Source organism: Protopterus annectens, chromosome 4.part0 (assembly GCF_019279795.1).
Source record: "Protopterus annectens isolate FY-2018-M chromosome 4.part0, PAN1.0, whole genome shotgun sequence".
Taxonomy (NCBI): Eukaryota; Metazoa; Chordata; order Ceratodontiformes; family Protopteridae; genus Protopterus; species Protopterus annectens.
The window spans coordinates 1898139409-1898164679 of NC_056733.1; the positions used below are offsets into that span (position 1 = coordinate 1898139409).

General features: G+C 42.3%; 1 protein-coding gene across 1 annotated transcript in view; it reads right to left on the reverse strand.

Moving 5' to 3' along the window:
- CDX1 (caudal type homeobox 1) overlaps positions 1-25271 on the reverse strand; it is a 277703-nt gene that overhangs the window by 46687 nt on the left and 205745 nt on the right. Inside the window, exon 3 of the mRNA XM_044069939.1 lies at positions 20049-20194. Coding sequence (XP_043925874.1) covers positions 20049-20194 — 146 coding nt within the window. The remainder of the gene's footprint in view (positions 1-20048; positions 20195-25271) is intronic.

Consider the following 25271-nt stretch of genomic DNA (forward strand, 5'->3'; position numbering starts at 1 on the left):
CTCCTTGAGATCTAGAGTCACCAGCCAAGACTCCTTGCCCAACATGGGAAGAAGTTGCTGTAGGGTCAGCATTTTGAATTTTGGTACAATGAGATATGTGTTCAGTGCGGACAAGTCGAGAATAGGCCGCCATTGGTTTTCTTTTCTTGGTACAAGGAATAGTCTGGAGTAAAATCCTTGGCCTTGTTCCATAGATGGTACCCTTTCTATCGCTTTCATCTGAAGTCAATTTTTGATTTGTCTTAAAGCCTCTGGCTTCTGGTTTGGTGGTAGGTTTGGCATTCCGCTCCTTTTTGGTAAAGTGTGGAAGTGAAACCTGTATCCTTTGTCTGTTGTTCGCAATGTCCATGTGTCCTTTGTAATGCAATGCCAGTTTTTTGAGAATAAAGCCAGCTTTCCGCCCAAGGGAGCTTCCAGTTGTTCCCTGGTAGGCGGAATCAGAGTCAAGTCATTGTGTCTGTCCTGTGGTAGTGGTTGTAGTTGCAGCTGTGGCACTACTCCTCTGGTTGGCAGGCTGCCACTGATGGCCCCTATAGGCACCCTTTGATTGACCTCTGCTTCGAGTGCGTCTATTCCTGCCCCTCTGTGCTCTGGAGGTGTCTGGAAAGGACCAATTCTTGGAAGGCCAGTTTCTGCTGAACCTCGGAGGTTGGACCTGTAGAAATTCCTTTACTGTTTGCACAGATTTTGCTTTTTCTTCCACTTTCTTTAGAATCTCCTGTGCAGGGGAGCCAAATAAACTTTGTTTCTCCATTGGAGCATCTAAGAGCTTAGCCTTGACATGGTCTGGCAGGGATTGCTCTTTTAGCCAGGCATGCCTACGAATTACTGCCCCAGTCATAGCTGATCTAAATGAAGCCTCCAGTGCATCATAGCCACATTTTAAGAAATGATTACTGACCTGCTGAGAGTTGTGTACCAAATCCTGAAGGGATTTACGGTCTAAAGGTTCAAGAGAAGAAAGCTTCTTATTCAGCTGCTCTAACAAATATTTTTGGTACTGTATCATATGGAATTGACAGTTTAATGCCCTGGCAGAAAGAGTAGCAGATGTATAAACCTTTTTACCCCATCTCTCTAATGCTCTAGACTCTCTTTCAGAGGGTAGGGGATTTTTGGCAGTGGCAGCTGCAACACCCTTTGGGCCCTGTGAAATAGTTTCTGGATCTGCAGCATGGGCTTTATACAGGTGGAAGTGAGAATCCGGGACCCTGTAATATCTGTCAGGTTTGGCAGGGGCCGGGGGAAGAGAATCAGGTGTAGAACTAACATCATTATACACATCATCAATTACAGTTAGCACTGGTGGTATGGCTAAGGGCCTATGCTGGGGCAAATGTAAAAAAGTCCTTAGTCTTTTTCTAGAATCAGAAAAATCCTGACTCTGCCATTGAAAGTGTTCCCTCATAGAGTGCAAGGTCTCCCCAAAGGAAAATTCTTCAGGAGGGGAGGCAAGGATAGAATCTTCAGCATCTGAATCCTCATAAGGAGAATAGGCCCCTTCCTGATGGTCTGACAAATCAGATCCATCCGTGGAGTAATCAGAGGAGACAGGCTCAGAGGGTTCAGTCCTAGGCCTTTTGTCTGGTGGAGGTTGGGAGGCCCTGTCTGGGTGAGGTTGGGAACCCCTAATCAAGGATATAAGGTCCTCAGCAAGACTGAGAATCTGAGAACTTGAGGAAGGCCTCTGAGAAGTAGATTTGGCAGGTAAAGCTTTTGAAAGATTGGCAGCTTTAGCCCTGGAGAAGGCCTTAATAGACATAGAAGCTGGGGGCCTAGCTGCCCCACATGCAGGTGTAGAAATGTCCAATGGAATGGTGTCGGACAAATCTTGAGCGCTAGCTTCGGTAGGGATTTCTGAAGCCGACTCAGCCGGGGCCTCTCTGGCCTCGGTTGTCGGAGGTATGGTTTCTGTCGTAGTAAGAACCAAGGGCTCGGTTTCAGCCGAAACCGAGACACTCACGGTAGGCCTAGCCGTGGTTTCAGCCGAAACCACGGGCCATGAGTGTCGGTCCTTTTCCCTGCGTTTTTTGGCCAAATGCATAGTCAGAGTCTCCGACGGCATTTTATATGCAAAAGCAGATCCGAAAAATTCTTCTGCAAACTCCGACCGACGTCTAAGAGTCCGTCGGTTGAAGGAGGCACAGGCTAAACAAGCTGATACATCATGGTCTGGGCCTAAGCAAGGAAGGCAGTAAGAATGGAAATCCTTATGAGGTATTTGTTTCCCACAAGTTAAACACTTATTTACTTTGTCTGACATCGGCTGAGGCAAGAAAGAGTCCCCAACGGGGTACTTAGCTTTTTTCGAAGTCTTCGGTAGCTGAAATCTCTGGATCTGACCGACCGGCACTTGCGAACAGCTTCTGCTTCGAGCACCGCGCGGCAAGAAAGACTGAGGAAAATGGCGTCGGCTGATGCCTTTATACCCCAGAAGCTCTGACATCGGGGAAAGTGCGACATCAGCCGAGGCCAGACCCAGACTTTGGAATCCGGCCAACCGAAGGGCTGCCTGAGGCAGGACAACCCATATGTTATGACTGCAGATGCATCCTTGAAGGACATCCAGGACTGCAACAGTGAATACACTCGAACATCTACATTTATGATGTGTACACAACTGTACTGTGTTCTTTGTGTTTCACTGTTGCAGTCCTCACATATGGGTTGATTCCCAAAGCCCAGTAAGAAGACAAAGGGGAGAGGAAGGATCACAGATTAAGGGTTGGTAAGGATGCCCTGCAAAACTGCAGAGGAAAAACCAGCATTTAGAAAACAAGGGTAGATTGTAATGCTTTGTAAAAGTATGGACAGAAGACCAAGTAGCTGCTTCTAGAATGTCCTTAGTAGGGACGTCTCTCAGAAGCGCTGCAGAGGTAGAGGCTGCTCTAATAGAATGGGTCCTAATACACTGAGGGAGAACCTTCCCATGCTGCAGGTAACAAGAGTGAATACAATAAGCAATCCATTTGGAGATGGTTTGTTTTGAAATAGCTTTACCTTGAGCCCCAGGAGCAAAACTAACCAATAACTGTTCAGATTTTTGAAAGGATTTGGCCCTAAGTAAAATTTCAGTTGTCTATGCACATCAATAGAGTGCAGAATCCATTCCCCTTTATTTTGGGGATTGTTAAAAAATGTAGGCAGGTGAATAGACCGGTTAAGGGTTAAAATGGAAACTACCTTCGGCATAAAGGAGGGATTGGTTCTCAGAGAAACCCGATCAGAGTGAAAAATAATGAAAGGTTCTACTGTCATTAAGGCTTGCAGCTCAGATACCCTTCTAGCTGAAGTAACAGCTGAAAGGAAGGCAGTCTTCCAGGATAGAAACTTCAAATCTGCAGAGGCAGCTGGTTCAAAGGGAGGCACAGTAAGTTTTTCCATGACAAAATTAAGATCCCAAGCAGGAGTAGGAGCTTTTCTGGGCGGTCTAAGATTACTAACTCCCCTCAGGAACTGTTTCATCAAGGGGTGAGAAAAAGTGGGTTGCTCAAAGGAACAATGAGCCAAAATTGCTGAAGCGTGAATTTTGATTGAAGAAAAGGAAAGTCTGCCATTAAGCAATCCCGCTTGGTAGTCAAGAATGAGTGAAAGAGAAGGATGAGAAGAGTCTTCTCATTTAGCCAGCATCCAAGAGCAAAATCTCTTCCATTTATCTGCATAAGATTTTTTTGTGCTAGGCCTCCTGACCTTATGAAGAACTTCAACCACCTGTTGGGAAAGATTTAGAGTATTAGTCAGGCAGTCAAATGCAGTGTTTGAAGATGAGGATGAAGGAACTTTCCCCATCCCTGAACCAATAGATCTGGTACCAGGGGAAGATGCCAAGGCTGAGCCTGGGAACGGCTGTGAAGGAGGGGATACCAATGCTGCCTGGGCCAAGCTGGTGCTATCAGAATAGCCTGTGTTTTTTTGCCCCTTATCTTTTGCAGCACCCTGGGAAGAAGAGGAAGAGGAGGGAATGCATAAACTGAGAGGTGCGTCCATGGGAAGGACAAAGCATCCACCCTCCAAGCTTTGTTGTGAAACTCCCTGGTGCAAAAGGTTGGAAGTAGATGATTGGTGTGAGAGGAGAAAAAATCCACTTGTGGGGTGCCCCAATGATGAGTGATGAGATGGAAAATGTCCCTGTTCAGCTGCCATTCATGAGGATTCAGAATATGTTTGCTCAAATGATCCGCCAAGGAGTTTAGCCTCCCTGGAAGATACTGGGCTATTAGATGTAAGCCCATGGATGCTGCTATGGACCATAGCCTCATGCTTTGTCTGCACAAGGGTAAGAGTGAGTTCCCCCTTGCTTGTTGATGTGCCACATGACTGTGGTATTGTCTGTCCTGATCTGCAGAGTCCCAGGGTAGAGTAAGTCCTTGAAAGCCAGCAAGACCTGCTGCACTGCCATCAATCCTTTTAAGTTTATGTGTAGATGAATCTGTTGGGTGCTCCAAGTCCCCTGTATGCCCCTGCCCTCCAGATGAGCCCCCCCATGCAACATCTGAGGCATCTGTGGTGAGATCCTGGCTGGCAGGTGGTGGGCAGAAAACCAGACCCTTGTTCTGAGAACAGGTTGTCACCCACCAGAGGAACTCCATTTGTAGACAGGGAATCAGGAGAAGAATCAAGTCTAAGTCCTATGTGTGTTAACACCAAAGATTCTTGAGGTACAACTGAAGTTTTCCCATATGCAGCCTTGCATATAGGATCTTCAAAATACATGAAGCTATGAACCCCAGTGCTTGCAGGAACTGCCTTGCAGAGAGCTGGGTCATGATTGCCAAGTTCATGAAGTAAGCAGAAAGATCTTCTTGCTTCTGTTGAGGAAGGAATACCATCTGGGTTGCTGTACTCAGACTCTCTCCCAGGAAAACAATCTCCCTTGAAGGAACCAACTTTGACTTCTTTTCATTGAGAGTGTAACCCAAAGAGGTGAGAATGTTCTTCACGAAATCCAAATCCTTTTATAGTTGTTCATAGGTTCATAGGTTCATAGGTAGGTACTAGGCTATCGGCCCAAGGGCCTACGTAAGCCTAGCCAACAAGGTTCCCTGGCTTATGCCACCCAAGAAAGTTATTTTCCTGTGCCACTGTCAAGCAGAGCCAAAGAAGTGATCCCTGGGGTGTATTTCCTATTTCTCATACACTCATCAAGATTTTTCTTGAAGAGTGCTAATGAATAACTTTGCTTGACATAGATGGGTAGCCTGTTCCAGAGTATGGGAAGTCCCTGGGACAGGAATCTATCCCTCCCACATGCCCTGTTTATTGTGGTGACATGGTTTAGGTCCCTAGAGTGTGTAGCTCAGAGGGACTGGGATTTCTTTAGTTGTAGCATGTCCAACAGCTCTGGGTTTGACATAGCTTTATATGTTAGGCAGAGATCACCTTGGAGTAGGCGATATGCTACGGAGTAAAGCTGGAGTTTTTTGAGATGGTCAGTGTAGGGCATTTGTTTGAGGCCAGTAATTCTTTTTGTGAGGTACTTCTGTGGCCTTTCCAGCTGCTGCAGATGTCTTGTGAGGTACATTTCAAAAGGGGCGTTGTACTCTACAATGGGTCTAATGAGTGTCGAGTAGAGAGGAACAATGACCTCTTTTTTCCTGGATGAGAACCCTTTTATGATGAGGTGTGCCACGTAGAAGGACTTCCCGACTACTGTGGCGATGTGACTATCAAAGGAGAGACTACTGTCCACCTGGGTCCCAAGGTCTCTTATCACACATTCGATGTTAAGTAGATTGCTGCCTATGTGGTTCATGGGTACAGGGATTTTACCAAAGGGGATGACACTGCACTTTTTGGCATTGAGCTTGAGGCCATGGCTCTGACACAAGGCAACTGTCTCAGTGAGGCCCTTCTGTAGGATGTCCACATCATTTGGGGACTTGACTATGGCTCCTAGTTTGAAGTCATCTGCAAACTTCATTAGCCAGAGGCCTTCTGTGTTAGCCTGTACTTCAGAGAAGTAGACATCAAACAGGACAGGTCCCAGGACAGAACCCTGTGGTACTCCACTTGTCACTGCTTTGAGGTCAGATTTGGAGTCTGCAACTTTTACAGTGTGGGTTCTGTCAGTGAGCTAGTTGGCAACCCATCTTGTGACATAAGGATTTATACCTAGTTTAGTGAGTTTATCAATAATTCCAGAATGGGGGATGGTGTCAAAAGCCTTGGCGAGGTCAAGATAGGCTGTGTGAACCACCTTACCCTCATCTACGGCTTTGGAGACTGCCTCAAAGAAGTTGATTAGGTTCAGGAGGCATGATCTGCCTTTCACAAACCCGAACTGGGTGGGAACCAGAGTTTGGAGGTTACCAATGTCTTTGTTTATGAGTTCCATGATGATACGTTCCATGGCCTTGCAGACCAGGCTCGTCAGGCTAATAGGTCGATAGTTCCCGGGATCAGTGGAGTGGGATAACTGTTGCTGTGCGCCAGTCAGTGGGCACAAAGCCTGATGCGAGGCTATTATTGAACATGGTAATTAAGTGGGGATCCAGTTCATTCTGAAGTTCGTGTAAAATGCAGCCTGGGATGTTGTCCGGTCCCATGGATGCTGTGTATTTGGCTTTAGAGATTGCAGCTTTTACCTGCGTAGTTGTGATTACAGGGACTCTTCATTCTTCCTGTATAGATATGGGCCCTTTAAGGGGTGGGGGGTAAAGTTAGCACTGAACCTATCTGCCAGGATGTTGGCAATATCAGTTGGTTCTGTAATTTTCATGCCGTTGTGCTGTAACTCAGAGCAGATCTGGGTGTTGCCATCAAGATTCTTGACATAGCTATAAAATGCTTTGTAGTTGTCTTTAGAATTAGTGGAGATTTTGTTTTTGTAGCTAGCTTTGGAGGATCTTATAAGGGATCTCAGGTTCTTACTGAGGCTGATCAGGGAGCTCCTCCACTCATGGGATTTTACTCTCTTTTGTAACAGTTTCTTCCTTCTGTTGTACAGTTTGTTTATGGCAGGGGACCATCAGATTGGCTTCCTTTTTTTGGAGGATAGCATCTTGGTTCTGTTTGGGATAGCACGATCTATGCACTTGTGTAAGTGCTTATAGAGTGCATTTGTGTAGGATTCAGCAGTCATAACTGTATTGTCCATCTGCATGGGTGTCATGAAGTTCACCACTTCTGTCTTAAGAAGCATAAAGTTGGCTTTGGAGAAATTTTTTTACCGTGGTTTCCTTAATGGGGGGTGGGGGCAGGATGTGGATATCAAGGGTGATTAGCTTATGGTCGGATCGGACCAACGAGGATTTGACTACAGGTGTGGAACACCGGTCACTCATGTTGGTAATGACTAGGTCTAGGATATTGTTGCCCCTGGTGGCTGGTGGGGGTGTGGATAAGTTGATCCAGGGCATTGGAGTTTATGAATTCCAGAAAGCATTGAGCTAAGGAGTTGGTACACAAGTAGTTTTCCCAGTTAATGGTGGGGTAGTTGAAGTCGCCCATTATTAGGGTGTTTGGATGAACCCTAATATTTTCCAGTACATCAAGAAAAGAGGAGTGGGAATCCTGGGGCATGGTGGGGGATCTGTAGCAAGTTACAGTTTGGATTGCAGTTTTGCCCAGAGTTAGTTGCACTTGGATAACCTCGGATGCATTACGCTGAGCAACTAGCCTGGAGGTGTGTATTTCCTTAATGAATATGGACACACCTCTGCCTTTGGTGTTTCGGTCCAGGTTACATGGCTGAAAAGTGTGGTATGAGTTATAGCCTGGTAGTGCAAGGATGCTCTCTGGAGCCTTAAACCAGGTCACTGCACAGATATCGATGTTCTCCATTTTACGGAGTGCCTCGAGTGAGTGCATTTTGAGATTTAGACTTCTAACATTGAGTAGCATTACCCTCAGTTTTTGCTTGCCTGTTCCTGCTACAGTGGTGAATTTGTCATTTGAACCTTGCCTAAAAAAGGCACTATAGGGGTTCTGGGGATATTGCACTATATTGCAGTATATATATTGCATTACAGTTGCTCTGGGAAATTTGCTTGAAGGAGACAGTCATCCAGGTTAGGATAAATTTGAATGTTTCTATGTCTGCAAAAAGCAATGGCTGGAGTCAAGCACTTCGTAAAAACTCTGGGAGCAGTAGATAAGCTAAAGGGCAATGCAGAGAATTAAAAGTGTTGCTCCCCAGCCCTGAAGCGAAGGAACTGCCTACAACTCTCCCTTATTGGGATGTGCAGATAGGCCTCCTTGAGATCAAAAGTTACCAGCCATGAATCCTTTTCCAGCATTGGTAGTAATTGTTGAAGGGTTAGCATCTTGAATTTGGGAATCACCAGAAAAGTGTTTAGAATGGACAGATCCAGAATAGGGTGCCAGGTGCCCCCTTTCTTGGGAACCAGAAAAAGCCTTGAATAAAAGCCTAGGTCTGCCTGATTTGCAGGAACTGGCTCTATAGCCCCCATAGTCAGTAGTGACGAAATTTGAGTTCCTACCTCTGCCCTGTGAGTTCTGGGTATGTCTGGGTACCTTTGTAAAAGAGAAAAGGTGTGAAAGTAAAACTTGTAGCCTTGGTTTACTATATTGAGCACCTATTTGTCATCTGTGATGGTAGACCATACCTCTGTGAACCTGGCCAACCTTCCCCCCAAAGAAAACCCAGGGTGCGCAGAGGTAGGCACAAGAAGGCTGGAGTCATTGAGAATGTTTGCTTTGGGAATCTAGCTTAGAACTCCCCAATTTAGCAAAAGAAGAATGCCATTGTTTAGCCCTTTGAGGGGCAGAAGCCTGCACTCTGGAAGACCTGAAACTCCTAGGCCTAGAGTGACCCTGCTTGCCAGGATCAGGGAAAGACAAATTCTTGGAAGGATAATGTCTACTGAACCGAGGAGGCTGAACCTCAAGGAAGTCTTTTACAGCTTGTATAGATTTTGCCTTATCCTCCAACTTCTTCAGTACCTCCTCAGCCTTATTACCGAAAAGATTGTCCTTGTGCAAAGGAACATCCAGCAATTTAACTGGTTCAGAAAGAGGCTGCTCCCTGAGCCAAGCATGCCTTCTAATTACAGAACCAGTGGCTGCTGCTCTGCAGGAAGCTTCCAAAGCATCAAAACCACAATGAAGTGAATGCTTATTAATTAAAGTGACAGAATTCAGTAAGTCTTGTAAATCTTTGTTTTCTGTCATAGAAGGAATATCTCCAAGTTTAGCCTTAAAATCCTCCAAAGTATGCTGCTGATACAAGCATGTGAAAAAGACAATTCACGGATCTAATGGCAAGAGTTGCAGAGGTATAGATTTTTTCCCCCTCCTGTCCAAGGTCCTAGATTCCTTATCAGAAGGCACAGGGATTTTAGCAATAGTAGGCTTAACACCCTTAGGGCCATGAGAAATAATTTCTGGATCAGCAGTAGGGTTTTTAAAAAGGAGTTGATGAGAATCAGGAGCCCTGTAATACCTATCCGGTTTTCTGGGGCAGGAGGAACAGAATTAGGAGTTAAAGAATTTTCCATGAAAACATCATCCACAACTTCCAAAACTGAAGGTATAGCCAGAGGCTTATGCTGCGGCAAATCTAAAAATTTTCTGACTCTTTTCTTAGACTGTGGAAAATCCTGACATTCCCATTTAATATGTTCCCTAAGAGTATTCAATGTATCCCCAAAGGAAAAATCTACTGGAGGGGAGGCAGAAGGGATAGAGTCCTCAGCATCAGATTCCTCATAGCCAGAAAAAAGTTGAGAATTTCCTTCTTCACCAGCAGACATACTGGAAATTTCAGAATCTGAGACAGACAAAACATCAGGAGATAATAAAATCCCTCTTTAAAGGGGGGGGGGAGATGACAGCCCCTGATCAGGAAAAGAAGATCACCAGCCATCTTTACCAACTGGGACTGAGGTACAGGAGGGGAGGCTGATGCCTGCTTGTGAGTAGGTTTGCGACTGGAGGGTTTACTAGCAATCCAGTGGGACTAGGGAGGCCTAGCAACTGCATAAGTCTGAACTAAGGTAGTTGGTCTGATTCTGGTCTCATGTCAAAAAGAAGAGGTGTCAGAAGCTGGTGCCATCAAAGCGGCTCTGGACCCATCTGAGGTGGCGACAAGTGGAGGGAACGAAGATGAAAAAGCAGCCTGCAGCATGGAGGACTCCGTAAAAGATTCAGCAGAGGCCTGTGGCTGAAAATCTGTGGACTGCAGGGGCTGCGAAAGCGCCTCACTGACTACCACTGTGCTGACAACCAATTTTACCAGTGCATCGTTAGAAGATGTAACCCTAGGCCTGTCGCGGTCCTTGTCTTTACGTTTCTTAGGTATATCCGAAGTTGGGAGACCAGAAGATGCCATGTTGACAAACTTAGGCCAGACTGCAAAATGCTTATACAAAATCTTAGCTCTATGGCGTATGGTACGCAGGTTAAAGGAATCACAGAGATCGCAGTTAGGGACGTCGTGCTCAAGGCCCAAACAAGTTATACAATAAGAATGGAAATCATGGTGTGGAATCAGTTTTCCATAATCAAGACAGTTATTAACTTTATCTGACATTCGTTAAAGCAAGAAAAAAGGATCTCCAATGGGGTACTTATCTGAAGGCGTCTTCAACTTGGTAGTCAGAAAGCGAAACAAAGGTAAACGGCCAACCGGCACTAGTGTGAACTGCATCTGCTTTGGGCTCCGTGGCAAGAAAGACTGAAGAAATGGTGCTGGCTGCCTCCCTTTATACCTGATGCACTGACATCAGTTTTACAACTGGCGACAGCCGACGTCATATACCAAGCACTCTGGTATTTAGGCCGACTGAGGGCTACCAGGAGCTGGATAACCCATATGTGAGGATTGCAACAGTGAAACATGAAAAACATCTGCCTTGGCATCGAGAAATAAAGTTTAAATTATAAATCAATGTGTTCTTCCATTTCAAACCTATAGTTTTGTGGTGACTGATTAGCCCAAAAAAGTACTGAATTAAATGGACATGAAAACAAGAAAAATGTTTCATGCTGATATTATCAAATGATATATAAAAATCAGCGCATAACAAGATTATATATTTCTCACTCTTAAGGAAGTATGGGCCTCCTCAAAACTCATTATATGTAGAGATCTATAATCATGGGTATAAGATGACTTCCTTGCATAGTGTAGCAGAAGCATTTTGGAATAAAGCAGGAATGGAAATCAAACCAGAAATAGACAAAAATTAGACAACTACTGAAATCTGCCCAAAAAATAAACAAGAAAAAAAAAGAATATAAGGAAAAGGATAAAGTAAGAAGAAAAAATGGAAAATCTAGAAATGTAGTGGCAAGTACAGAGATCTTATGGCACAACCTCATGTTGACCAAGGAAGGGTCAAGAATGAATAAAGAGAGGTGAAGTGAAACCAACAGAAAAAAGGCTAATAATGGTATCCCAAGATAGTGATCTATGTACACAGTTTACGAAGTCCACTGAAAATGTTGGGGAAACATACAAATGTGGGTTTTGTAAAACACAATAATATGGCAACAATAAAATGTCACAAAGCAAATGACAGTTTATGTCCCAAATGAGGAAACTGTATGTGATGAATATACTCTAAAGGTATTTTGTTCACCCTCTCAGAGATTGCAAAAGAATGTTAAATAAGAATTGTAAAAAGGTGTATGGAAGATCCTCAGAGCTGCTGAGAACTATGTATCAGAGAATGAAACTGGTTCACTGGTTATACAGCGCATAGTAAGAACAATGCCATGGAATATGAATCTTACAAGTTGTACCTGAATCCAGTGCATGTGCTTGCATTTTTTTTATTTTGAGAACCCGAAATGAATAACTGGATAAAACAAACCAATAACAAAAGAATCCACCAAAGACCTGCAAGTTTTTGTTTGTCTTTTTGGCTTTTCCCGGTTAGGGGTTGCCACAGCGGAACTCCGGTCCGCTACTGATTGGCAGTAGATTTTTATGGTGCCAAGTTGCCAACCTGACGCCCAACCTTCAGCGAAGGCACACCCATTCACGCATGTCTTTTGGAGGCCACTTGACCGTGGGGAGGACATGCAGACTCCACACAGAAGGCACTCCAGCCGAGAATCGTACAGGAGAACCTCTTGCTGTGAGGCAACAACGCTACCGCTGCACCACCGCACCAAAGACCTGCAAGTCTTTGATGGATTCATTTGTTATATTTATTTGGTCTGATGTGCAGGTATCTAATAAAAATGATTCAAAACAAAGTAAACTTACAGCAGAGGTTCATCATGAGATGACATTCTACAGAATGATTTTTGAGTATGTGATGGATAAATGTATTTGAAAATGAGCAGTCACAAGGTTGGTGTATGCTTTGGCATTAATTAAGATAGGAACTCAAATTAATCTATGACAGAATGCTAAGCTTAGGTCATAGTTCATCTCAGAAGAACATATAAACTGCTGCAAGCTAAGGATGACTAAGAATGAAATTGTGATTGTAGAGTGAAAGAAATGAAGATCAATAGTGTGGCTGCAAGTAGAGGAAGAAATGACAACATAGCTACAAATTAAGAAAGAAGAAAAGTGATAGCAGGTGTTAGAGGCAGAGCAAGATAACATCACTGCTACGGGATGAGAAAGATGAAGGATATGGCATGACCATATAGTTATAAAGAGGAAGAGTGTGATCATAGCTATAGGGTGAGCAAGATGAAGGGTAGTGGCATAGCTAACAAAAATAAGTATATAACATGGATACAGACTAAGAAAGCTGAAGGAGAAAGTGCAGCTACAGGCTGAGGAAGATGAAAATGAAAGCATGTTTTAGGCTATTGAAGCTGCTGGACACTAACATGTGTTGCAGGCTGATGACAAAGTACAACTACACACTGAGGAAAATGAAGAATAAGATCTTAGCCACAGGCTGAGGAAGCTGAAGGATTGTGGCATACATAACATCTGAGAAAAATCAAGGCTATGACATGAATAGATACTAAGGAAGGCAATGAGTGATAGCATGGCAACAGTCTGAGGAAGATGAAGGTGCTAGCATAGTTACATGCTGAGGAAGATGGGCATAAAACATGACAGCAGGCTGTGGAACATGAAGGATGATAGGATGGCTGCAGGTAGAGAAAGATGAAGAATGACATGGCTATAGACTGATGAAGATGTAGGAAAGCACTGCTACAGGCTGGGGAAGATGAAAGATAATCACGTGGTTGCATGCTGAGGAAGATGAAGGATGATGACTTGGCTATAGATTGAAGAAGATAAAAAATCATAGCTATAAGCTGATACCATAGCTCACAGCAGTAGCTAGGTAATCTGCCACCTAGGGCAGTCTTCAAGACTGGCATCCCCTTGAACTGAAGTTCAGTAGCCAAAAAAAAAAAAAAAAAAAAAAAAAAAGCTTTTTGACTCCTCACCAGGACAGCAACATTATAAGCTTACAAGGTCAATCATCCATTTAAACAACAGAGATAGTTTGAATAAATACTGAATTACTGATAATTCACAAACTATGGTACTTTACATCCTCTCTGTCAGCATCCCTAAAGTACAGTTTTGTACCTACCATAAATGTAGATGTTCGAGTGCTCATACAGCTGCAGTCATAACAGATGGGTTATCCTGCCGTCAGGCGGGTCCTCGGTCGGCCGAATTCCAAAGTCTAAGTCCGGCATCGGTTGTCGTCGCTTCTTCCCTGACGTCAGTGTGGCAGGGGTATAAAAGAGGCAGCCAACGCCATTTTCTTCAGTTTTTCTTGCCCCAGATGTCAGGTGCCCCCAGAAGAAAGGCAAACATAATGTTATGCAAAAAATGCAATGTTAATAAATCAAAAACAGTAGTTGCAAGCAAATACACCATAAAAGAATACCCCAAAAGGTTATATGAGAAGTGTGTGTCATAAGGCCTGTCCTAAGAGGGGATGGAGGGAGGGAAACCTGGACTGCAGCTGTATGAGCACTTGAACATCTACATTTATGGTAGGTACAAAACTGTACTATGTTCATCGTGCATACAGCTGCAGTCATAACAGATGGGTAGAATCCCAAAGCTAAGTAAGGGTGGTAGGCACTAAGTGGAACTAGGAGGGGCTAGGATGCCCTGCAGGACTGCTGTGGCAAAGCCTGCTCTAGATTTAGAGTATAGTGGGAGGTGATAGTGCTTGGAGAAAGTGTGCACTGTACTCCAGGTGGCTGCTTCCAAAATGTCCTTGGTAGGGACCCCCCTGAGGAAGGCTGCAGAGGTAGCTGTGGCTCTGGTGGAGTGGGATCTGATGCATGCAGGCACAATTTTTCCATGAAATGAGTAACAAAAGTGTATGCAGTGGGCTATCCATTTTGAAATTGTCTGTTTGGAAATAGCCTTTCCTTGAGCACCTGTAGCATAGGACACAAAGAGTTGCTCAGATTTCCTGAATGGCTTTGTCCTGTCCAAATAATAACAAAGTTGTCTATGAATGTCCAAGGAATGTAGTAGTCTTTCCCCTTTGTTTTGTGGATTAGGATAAAAGGTAGGTAAGTGGATAGTCTGATTCAAAGCTACACTGGATACTACCTTTGGCATAAAGGTAAGATTGGCTCGTAAGGAAACTCTGTCCTGATGGAAAATGATAAATGGTTGCACAGCCATGAGGGCCTGTAGCTCCGAAACCCTGTGAGCTGAGGTGATAGCCAGAAGAAAGGCTGTTTTCCATGACAAGTACTGTAACTCTGATGAAGAAGCTGGCTCGAAGGGAGGAAGGGTCAGCTTTTCCAATACAAAGTTGAGGTCCCAAGCAGGGACTGGTGGTTTCCTTGGGGGTTTTATATTCTTTGCCCCTCTGAGGAACTGCCTTAAGAGAGGATGAGAGAATAAAGGAGGATCTGTGTTGTATTGTGCAGAAATGGCTGAAGCATGGATCTTGATGGAGGAGAAGGAAAGTCCATTGTTTAACATCTCCGCTAGGTACTGTAAAATTTGAGGTATATTTATTACCCAAGGATTCTGTCCCTTCTTTTGATTCCAGGCACAAAATCGTTTCCATTTGGCGGAGTAGGCCTTTCTAGTAAAAGGTCTTCTGGCCTCCAAGATGACATCCTGCACCTCCTTGGAGAGGAGAAACTGTTGGGAAATCAAGGAATTCTCCATGCAGCTAGATTTAGAGTTTTGAGATGGCTGTGAAGAGTTTTGCAGTTGTGCTGGGACAACAGAAGAGGGACTAGAGGTAGGATCCATGGTGGGGAATGTGTCAGGCTCTTCAGGAGCAGATACCAGTGTTGTCTTGGCCAGTTTGGAGCAATGAGAATCATTTTCGGCCTCTCTGCTCTGGCTTTTAATAGAACTTTGGGCAGCAGAGGAAGAGGCAGGAAGGCATAGACTGTCAATGTTGCCCAATTGAAGGAAAGTGCGTCCACTTTCCAGGCCTGTGGATGATAGGTCCTTGAACAAAATTTTTTCAACTGGCAATTTCTGTGGGTAGCAAAGAGATCTATGTCTGGCTGTCCCCATGCCTGAGTTATCTTTGTGAAAACTTGAGGATGCAACTTCCATTCGTGTGGATCTGTCATATTTCTGCCTAGGTTGTCTGCCAGTGTGTTTTCCTTCCCTGGCAGGAATTGTGCCCGTAGTTGAATTTGCAATTCCAGTGCTGTGTTCCATAGGGTCATGGCTTGCCTGCACAGGGGGTATGAATGAGTTGCCCCCTGTTTGTTTATGTACCACATCACCGTGGTGCTGTCTGTCTTTATCAAAGGTTGGCCTGGATGCAGTAGGTCTTTGAAGGTCATAATAGCCTTTTGCATGGCTAGCATTTCCTTTTGGTTGATGTGAAGGTGCTTCTCTTTTCGGGTCCATTTTCTTTGAATGCACTGATCTGTCATGTGTGCTCCCCAGGCGTAGTCTGAGGCGTCTGTTGTGATGATTTGAGTTGCTTGAGGTACAGAGAAGGGAAGACCTGTGTTTCTTTGGCAAGCTTGAGCCCACCACATAAATTCCTTTTGAAGGCATGGAATGAGTGGTATAATTGCTTCCAAGCTGTGGCTGTGTTGAGACCATAAGTTTTTTAGGTACCATTGAAGTTTCCTCATATGCAGCTTTGCACATGGGATTAGTAGGATGCAAGATGCCATGAATCCCAGAGCCTGCAGGACTTTCCTTGCAGTTAGCCTGGTGTAAGTTGCCATTTTTCTGAAGTATTGAGACAGTTGCCCTTGCTTGTCTGGCATGAGGTAGGCCATCTGGGTGGTTGTATCCAAGCTGGCACCCAGGAAAATTATCTGTTGAGAGGGTATTAGTTTTGATTTCTTCTTGTTGACTGTGTATCCCAGGAAGTTCAACAGCTTTATTACAAACACCAGGTGCTGCAGTAGTATGTTCTTGCTGTCCGCTTGGATCAGGCAGTCGTCCAGATATGGGTAGATTTGTATCCCTTGTTGTCTGCAGAAGGCGATTACTGATGCCAGGCATTTCGTAAACACTCTGGGCACAGTAGATAAGCCAAAGGGCAATGCAGAGAATTGGTAATGGGTTGAACCTGCAAGAAATCTGAGGTATCTTCTGCAATCTTGTCTGATAGGGACATGCAGGTATGCCTCCTTGAGGTCCAATGTTACCAGCCAAGACTCCTTGCCCAGCGTGGGAAGAAGCTGCTGCAATGTGAGCATCTTGAATTTTGGCACCTGTAGAAATGTGTTTAGGATGGATAGGTCAAAGATAGGTCTCCAATCTTTGTCTTTCCTTGGTACCAGGAATAGTCTGGAATAAAACCTTTGACCTTGTTCTTTTGCAGGTACCTCTTGAATTGCTTTCATGTCCATGAGAGCTGAAATTTGTTTTTGTGCCTCTGCCCTTTGATTTTGTGGCAGGTTTGGCATGCCTCTCATTTTTGGAAAGGTGTGAAAGTGGAACCTGTAGCCTCTGTCTATAATGTCCAGAATCCATTTGTCTTTTGTAACAATATGCCAATTTTTTGAGAATAATGTCAGTTTTCCGCCCAAAGGTGCTGCCATTAAAGCTTTCCTTGGCAGGTGTAGGGGGAAGTCATTGTGTCTGTTTTCTAAAAGACTGTGATCTATCTTCTCCACCTCTTGGGGTTGGTGCTTGCCACTGTCTGGCTCTGAAAGATCCTTGAGGTTGCCCTCTACCCCTTGGACGCCTGTATCTGCCCCTTTGAGGTCTGTCCGTGGCTGGAAAGGAGCAATTTTTTGAAGGCCAGTTTCTGCTGAAACGTGGAGGCTGTACCTGCAGGAAATCTTTCACTGTTTGCGTTGATTTCGCTTTTTCCTCCATTTTCTTTAGCACCTCCTCAGCTTTAACACCAAACAATACATCTTTTTGAAGAGGTGCATCTAATAATTTAGCTTTGACATGATCTGGTAAGGTTTGCTCTTTGAGCCAAGCATGCCTACGTATAACAGACCCCGTAACAGCAGCTCTACATGAGGCCTCTAAAGCATCAAAACCACACTGCAAGGTATGTTTACCCACTTGCTCTGCACCATGCAACAAATCCTGCAACTCTTTCAAATCTGGTTGTTCTGGTTGTGTCATCTTGTTTTTCAGCTGAGATATCAAAAACTGTTGATACTTTAACATATGGAACTGACAGTTTAATGCCCTCATGGTTAAAGTGGCGAAGGTGTACACCATTTTCCCCCACCTTTCTAAAGCTCTGGAATCTCTCTCTGAAGGTAATGTTTTTTTAGCAGTAGAGGCCTTAATTCCCTTGGGACCCTGTGAAATAGTTTCTGGGTCAGCAGTATGGCTTTTATATAGGAACTAGTGAGAATCAGGAACCCGGTAATGCCTGTCTGGTTTAACAGGAGCTGGAGGCAAAGAATCAGGATTAAGGCTGGCTTCTGTGTACACATCATCCAATATATCTAAAACAGGAGGGATAGCCAGAGGCCTATGCTGGGGGAGCAGAAGAAATTCCCTGAGCCTTTTCTTTGAATCTGAGTAATCTTGGCCTTCCCAGTGAAAGTGTTCCCTCAATGTATGCAGGGTTTCCCCAAAAGAGAAGTCCTCAGTGGGGGAGACCGAGGGAATAGACTCCTCTGCATCAGAGTCTTCGAATGGAGAATAGGCATAATCCTGGTCCTCAGATAGTTCTGAGGTAATAGAAGCTTGATCTGAGGAAGGGTAGTCTTCCTCTAATCTGGGCCTTTTGTCAGAGGGGGATTGAGAACCCCTGATAAGAGTAATCAAAGCCTCAGCCATTTTAAGCATCTGTTTTTTAGGCATGGTGCCTTGAGAGGGGGTCTGAGGAACTTGTTTTTTGGTTTTCATGGCTGTTTTGGATTTAGTGAAGGCTTTAATAGAGAAGGAGGAAGGTCTGAAGACCCCTTGAGAAATGGCAGGCCTGTCTAAATTCTGGGTTTCTCCGCCAGGAGTGGCGTCGGTATCAGTAGAAGGAATGGGGGCCGAGGAGCCTGCGACCTCGGGTACTGAAGACTCCAGTAATGCATTGTCATCGGTAATCAGGGGCTGCGTAGGTGCCTCGCTGAGTACCAGAGAACCGGTAGTCAGCCTTAGCGTGGTTTCAGTAGGTGGTGCGGACCTCGTATGTCGGTCCTTATCTTTGTGTTTTTTGCTCAAAACTGGAGTCGGAGTATCCGACGACATAATATAATAAATTTTTTTGCCAAAAAAGTGAAGGGCGAACTCCGCCCAACGCTTAATAGTGCGTTTGTTGAATCTAGCACAAAAACGGTAGGCCGAGACATCGTGGTCTGGGCCTAAGCAAGGTATACAGAAAGAGTGGAAATCCTTACGTGGTATTTGCTTCCCACATGAAATGCAATTATTAACTTTGTCTGACATCGGTCTGAGGCAAGAAAAGTTTCCCCAACGGGGTACTTAGCTTTCAACAAGACTTCGGCTGAAATACTTTCGTAAATCTTAGCAGCTGGCCGACCGGCACTTGCAAACTGCTTCTGCTTCGGGCACCGCGCGGCAAGAAAGACTGAAGAAAATGGAGTTGGCTGCCTCTTTTATACCCCTGCCACACTGACGTCAGGAAAGAAGCGACGACAACCAACGCTGGACCTAGACTTTGGAATTCGGTCGACCGAGGACCAGCCTGACGGCAGAATAACCCATCTGTTATGACTGCAGCTGTATGCACAATGAACATCCGTGCCTTGTAAAAGCTTGCACCCATGGGAAGAATAATGATGATGATGATGTGGCTTCACTTTGAGGAAGATGAAAGATGATGATGTGGCCAAAGACTGAGGAAATAAAGGATGATAACACAGATGAAGGTTGAGAAAGATGAAGATGAATGTATGGTAACTGGCTGAGGCAAATAAAGAAAATCTAATGCTGGATATTTATATAAAAAGATAAATTATGTCATTCACATAAAATGTGTGTTGTGCCTCAGTATATAATTCATTAGCCACAGAAAGGGGAAAAATAACACTTATTTGCATCTGACAGACTGAACCACAGACAACAGAAAAATAAAATTTATTTGCCTCTGTGACAGAATGAAAGTTTGAATTAAACTCCATGTTAAGGGAGGACAAGAAACCTTACTTTGTACAAAGGATCTTGGCACAATGGGAGGATATTCCTTAGACATACTGATATTCTTTACTCAACAACGCACCTTCCAAGTCAAATTATGAAATGTATTTACAGCTCAAGACAAATGTGCCTTTAATTGAAAAAAGTCTGAAGGGTTGTGCATCTCTATTATAGCCTTTTTAACAGCTCTGAAAGTGTGCCCTGAATATTTTTTTTTCCATGTCAGCAATTAACTACATACAACAGGCATTTTATTCCACTTTAACTACATATACTTACCTTTACTGAACAAAATACTGTGATCTGCATTCCACGCCAGTGCTGATTATTACTTCACATGTATGCTCTTTGGCTCTAGATTGCTAAATCTTCAGGCCATTCCTTTGGAAAGCTCAAGCATGAAACATAACCTGATAAAGTTCAGGGCCAAATACTCGCCCATTTTAAAGTGCCAGCATGAAATGGGATTGTAATGCCTCCCCCATCAATATGTGCAAAGAATGTTTTCCCATTAAGAGAGAAGGAGGGTATTGAAGTTAGAGCAGGTACATAGGAGAGTTTAATATCTATTTTTCCTGTAGTGAAACTGTGAAAAACATCGACATAGTATGTTGTGAGCACTGACCTGCCGTTCCGTAAGCCCAAGTGCCGCTGCTAATTCTGCTTTCCTTCTGATTGTGATGTACCTGCTGTAGTGAAATTCTTTTTCAAGCTCGAGGCGCTGGTGGTCTGTATATACCACTCTGTACTTGTCCTTTGTTCTTGTTTTCCCTTTGCATGCAAACACACACACAGAAAAAAAAATTAAAATTTAGGTCCTTATACTTTGTTGAGGGATTCACTAGCACTTAAGAAGGGGATATGTGCACAGCTATGTTATATTATTTTATTATATAAAATCAACAGCTGTTAAAATTAATTCAAATTGCTTTCCTTAACAATCATCCAACATTTTTTTTAAGCAGAAGCATATCAGTTCCATATTATTGACCCACCACATGCTTTAGTTAATGTTAAATACTTGTATGTGGTGGAGTTGCTTACAGCATCAAAAAATAAAGATCACCAACAGTCTATGTAAGCACAGCTGCCAAATAGCCATGAACTTTAGTTTACTTTTAGCATTTTATTGTTTTATTGCCTGTATGCAGTGTGTGCCTTCCCTTCTGCTAAGCAAAGTGGAGAAGACTCTGCCCTGCTCAAAAATTAAAAGAATTGAACCAAAATGCTGAGAGTAAACTAGTTGTTGCATTCATTGCTGGGTTCAAATCCTGTTGTCTTTTAGAGCATTAGAAGTGTGTCTTGGACTTAGGCCAGTCTCTAAAGCAATATAATCTGTTGTTATGACAGCACTCATGAATCATCAGGTCATAAGTTCAAAGCTTTCAGGCAGCAGTTTACTTTCTGACCCTGAACAAGTCACATAACCTCCTTGTATGCCTAATTTTCCAGGCATTAGCAATGTATAATATCATTATCAGTATGAAAATAACAAGTCGCATTATAAGAGGGGATACTCCATGGCAGTAAAGTTAAAGTGAAAAATATGTTGTTGTATATCATGTGATGTTCATGTGAACAAATGTATGTATCACAAGGTGTGTGTGTGTGTGTGTGTGTGTGTGTGTGTGTGTGTGTGTGTGTGTGTGTGTGTGTGTGTGTGATTAAATAACATGTTTAAAATATACATTATTAATCAGAGATAAAACAATGCCATAAACTTTGCAAAGCTTTTGCAGATGACAGTGGACAAGCTAGCAGCCAAGTCAGCATTTTAATATATTTTACAGGAGTACTGCATTTTAAGCTTGTGTATTTATTTCATTTTTATTATTACATTTGTTATCAGGTAAGTACACTGGTCTGAAGACCTTTTTGTGCACATCATGGGCCATAAAGGTATACAAAAGATATTACGATAAAAACACAAGTCAGTAAACTCAATTGAATAACAGTACAGCAGATATATACATTAACTAGTATTAAAAAGTGAAATCAGAGTTCTAGTTAAAAGTACTGATGGGGCATGCTCATTGCATTTTAGTATTGGGAGGTATCAGGACCAATATGAATTCCTTTTTATTGTTTGTTTACCTTTATGTTGATTTCCTATAGTAAGTGAACTATTGCAGTTGTTATGGAGTATTTACTGTTAATTAAACATCATCTTAAGTAGGTTTACAGTTTACTAAATTATTCCTTAACTAACAGTACTTGTGCTGGATTCTAATTGCCTCATTTAAGATCCTGTGCTCTCCTTACAGTATATATCCTTACATTTTTGTGGCTATGTGTGAAGTAATTTTTTTGAGAAATTCATAAGCTAGAAAGCTAAGTGGCAGTGATGCTCATAGAGAGGTAGACGGAAGCTTTTATACATGTGAATATATTTTTTTAACTATGGGCTCAAGTCTTTATGCCAGCCTTCAAGACGTGTGCATCTTTTTTGGATAAGCCTTATCAGATGACTTAACTTCAACATTTCTGTTAAATCTAACTTTCCATTTCTCTCATGTCATCTAAGATCTTGCTTCATAATGTGGCAGTCCCACGAAACAGCCAAGATCTAAGTTTACTACAGCATAAATTATAATTTTATAATTTTATCCATATCCTCTAGTTATTTAATTACCTGCCTTAAATTCACTGCCACGACTCCTAAAAATTTCAAATTTCTCTTGATGTTTAGATAGCTAAATTCCACTCTTCTTTATGTCCCATTGCTATGTCTGATCAACTAAAGTTTTTCTTCACAATCTAATGAGAACACAATTCAGTAACATAGTAAAGGGATATTTAAATAAATATATTACACTTCTGTTTCTTTCTTTCATTATACCAAGCTTTAAAATAAAAAAGTATATATATATATATATATATATATATAGATATAGATATAGATATATACATATATATATATCTATCTATATATATATATCTATCTATATATATATATATATATATATTTTTTTTTTTTTTTTTTTCATGAAAACATAAAGCAGCAGTTGCAAAGTCTAGTTGCTAACCAAGAAACCATTAGTTAGTCTGCGCATACAGTGCATTCCTACATTTGCTTGTCTGCATGTTCTTGTATTTCTGTTAAAAACTTATTGATTGTTCACTCATACACAAATAATTTTCTTAATATAAATTTCTTAAATACACATTTTAGCACTTATCACAGCCATGCTGAAAGTCCATAAAACCATCAGCCATATAACCTATGAGAGTAATGAACTGTGAATGAACACAATTTGTCCTGCATACATATGAGAGGATTCTCAGGGAATTACCTTAAATACCAACTGATCTAAAACAGAAACCTGCCCGAGCTTCTTTGGTGAATCTAAAACAATTGCTACTCCACTTACCATCTATTATCTCTAACCAAATAACATATGTGATAAAGAAGCAAAAATAATAATGTAAGCAAACTTGGTGCTATGATGTTACAAATTTGCCAGCTTTGACAAATCTGTACAAATAGCACTTAAACTGATGTCTTTTTAACACTGGCACCAGCTTCATTGGTAAGGCAGCAACATTCAGGAGATACATCAGAAAGTAGGAAAAAGGACTGTTCAGCATTAATTGACCAGATAACTCTCACTAAAACTAGTACCTTATTAGAGAATTTGGACACCAGCATAGTTCAGACAAATTGTGAGAAAACACTTTTAGAGTAGTAGGTTTGTATATCAAGTTTGTCATTTGGCAAGAAATACACACTTTATGTACATGTTGGATCAGTCTGCTGAGAATACAAGTGCAACACTGCATACATTACAAAGACATAAACAGATATTAATTAAAAGATATTAATTAGTTCTTAAACCTGGTTAACAAATAACAAATAGATAAGTAAATTCGATTTCCCCTCCTGTCTGCTCCCATTATGGTTATTGCTGAAGGATTCAGATATTATTTTTGCAAGACACTCCATTCTCCAGCTCCTGGACCAGTTACTTCAGCTTAATTTCCAAGCAGTGCCCCTCACAGAACTTCCAACGTAGGGAGATATCAATGGGAAATTAGGTAATCTGGAGTTGGTGGCTGTGAAGAACTGCTCTACAGGTTCATTAGTTTGGCTCAAAACACCCTTATGCCTCCTGTTACCACTTTCATAATATGTTGCATCAGTGAAAAGGGTAGTTCCCTTCCTCTGCAAAGATGTGTTTTCTGCAAAATCATCCAATTACCTGAATGGATTCCATTGGCAGTATTACTGAAGCATTTATTCACAAACAGCCCCTTGACTGATCACTTTTAATATCACCTCATAGTATCATCACATAAAGGAGTTTTTGCAATGACAGTGTGGAATTGGTACTACTTACATTTCTGTATCTAAGTCCCTTAGAAGGGGACTAAAGGAAGATTTTGTTGGAGTTGCATAATTTTTATACCTGCCCAGTATTTATGAGAAGATCATTAAGTTATTCTTAGACACTGGCTGTCAGAATTCCAACTTCATAAGTTTCCTGTGCAGAAAATACTTGAAAATCATTGTGTAATGAAATATATAACTTATGGATAAGGGGGTTCTTTAAAGGTAGTTTTGGGTATTCTTGTATATTTTATATTTGCAAACCAAATGACGGAATACTCTGATGATCTATCTCATTTAATAGGCAGATGATGCCATCCTTCCCCTTATTTGCAGCCCTTTCTGCCATCCATGTTACTACTGGAAAAGGGTTACACAAACATGACCACTGGTTAAAGGGCTCTGAATTATCTCTCACCACATCTTGAGGCAACTCTTGCTCTTGTCCTGTAGAAAATTATCTATAGCCACACACCCACACACACACACACACACACACACACACACACACACACACACACACACACACGTAGTGTGTTTGGTCACATGGTCATTATATCAAAAATTTAATTAGGAGGGTCGGTTTGTCAAACTACCAGTTCATGGAAGGATGACAGTGTTTATTTTGTAGGATCATTATACATGAGGATTAGGATGTTGTCATTTCCTCATTGTTTTGTGATCTCATAGTTGCCACATATAATTAGCAGGGGGATGTGGTGAGCATAGTCTGCCACATGAGGGGGTGCAGGGGAGCTTGACCCTGCAAAAAAAAAATGTTTTCTTGTTTTTATATTTTACGTTTGCATGCACTGAGGTTTGTGCTTGGTACATGCATATCAGCATTTTGGCATATTGATTTTCAGCCTTTTGTGGTTGATGTGCTGCATGCCATTGTAGTGGGTCAATGATGTAGTGAAATATAATATATAACTACATATAGATATGAGTGTTTTACATTTCACATTAAACACTCATCTCACTGAAGAAGATCTCAGTGAGTATAAGTCATTAGACTCATTTGACTAAAACCTCATTTCGTTGAATCACAATTTATCAAAAACATTCTACACAACAAGTACACAATAAAAAATGTTTTTCACAATGAGGCTTTAACCCCCGCAACCACTTACTTATATATACTAACTTTAAGGTCGCATAGCTCTGGAGAAAAGAAAAAACACCACATACCGTTAATCAGTGCTACATACAAACACAAACTTCACATCTGTGGTTATGACATGATGGTGGTCATGACAAGTCTATAAATACTCTTGTAAACTCACTTCTCTAACAGCTCACGTGAGAAAAAATGACAACATCACATACTGTATCTCATTCAGGACTATAGCACTTTTTTTGTATACTTCCAGTTAACACCCATAGCTCTTTATGGTGTCCAGACCTTCCTTGGGTCTAACTTTTTAAGTAAGTGATTTACCAACTTATAATATGCATAAATAGAAAAGGCAAGGGTTTATTAATAAAATGAACCTAAGACTGTTAATCTAGGATGTCCTG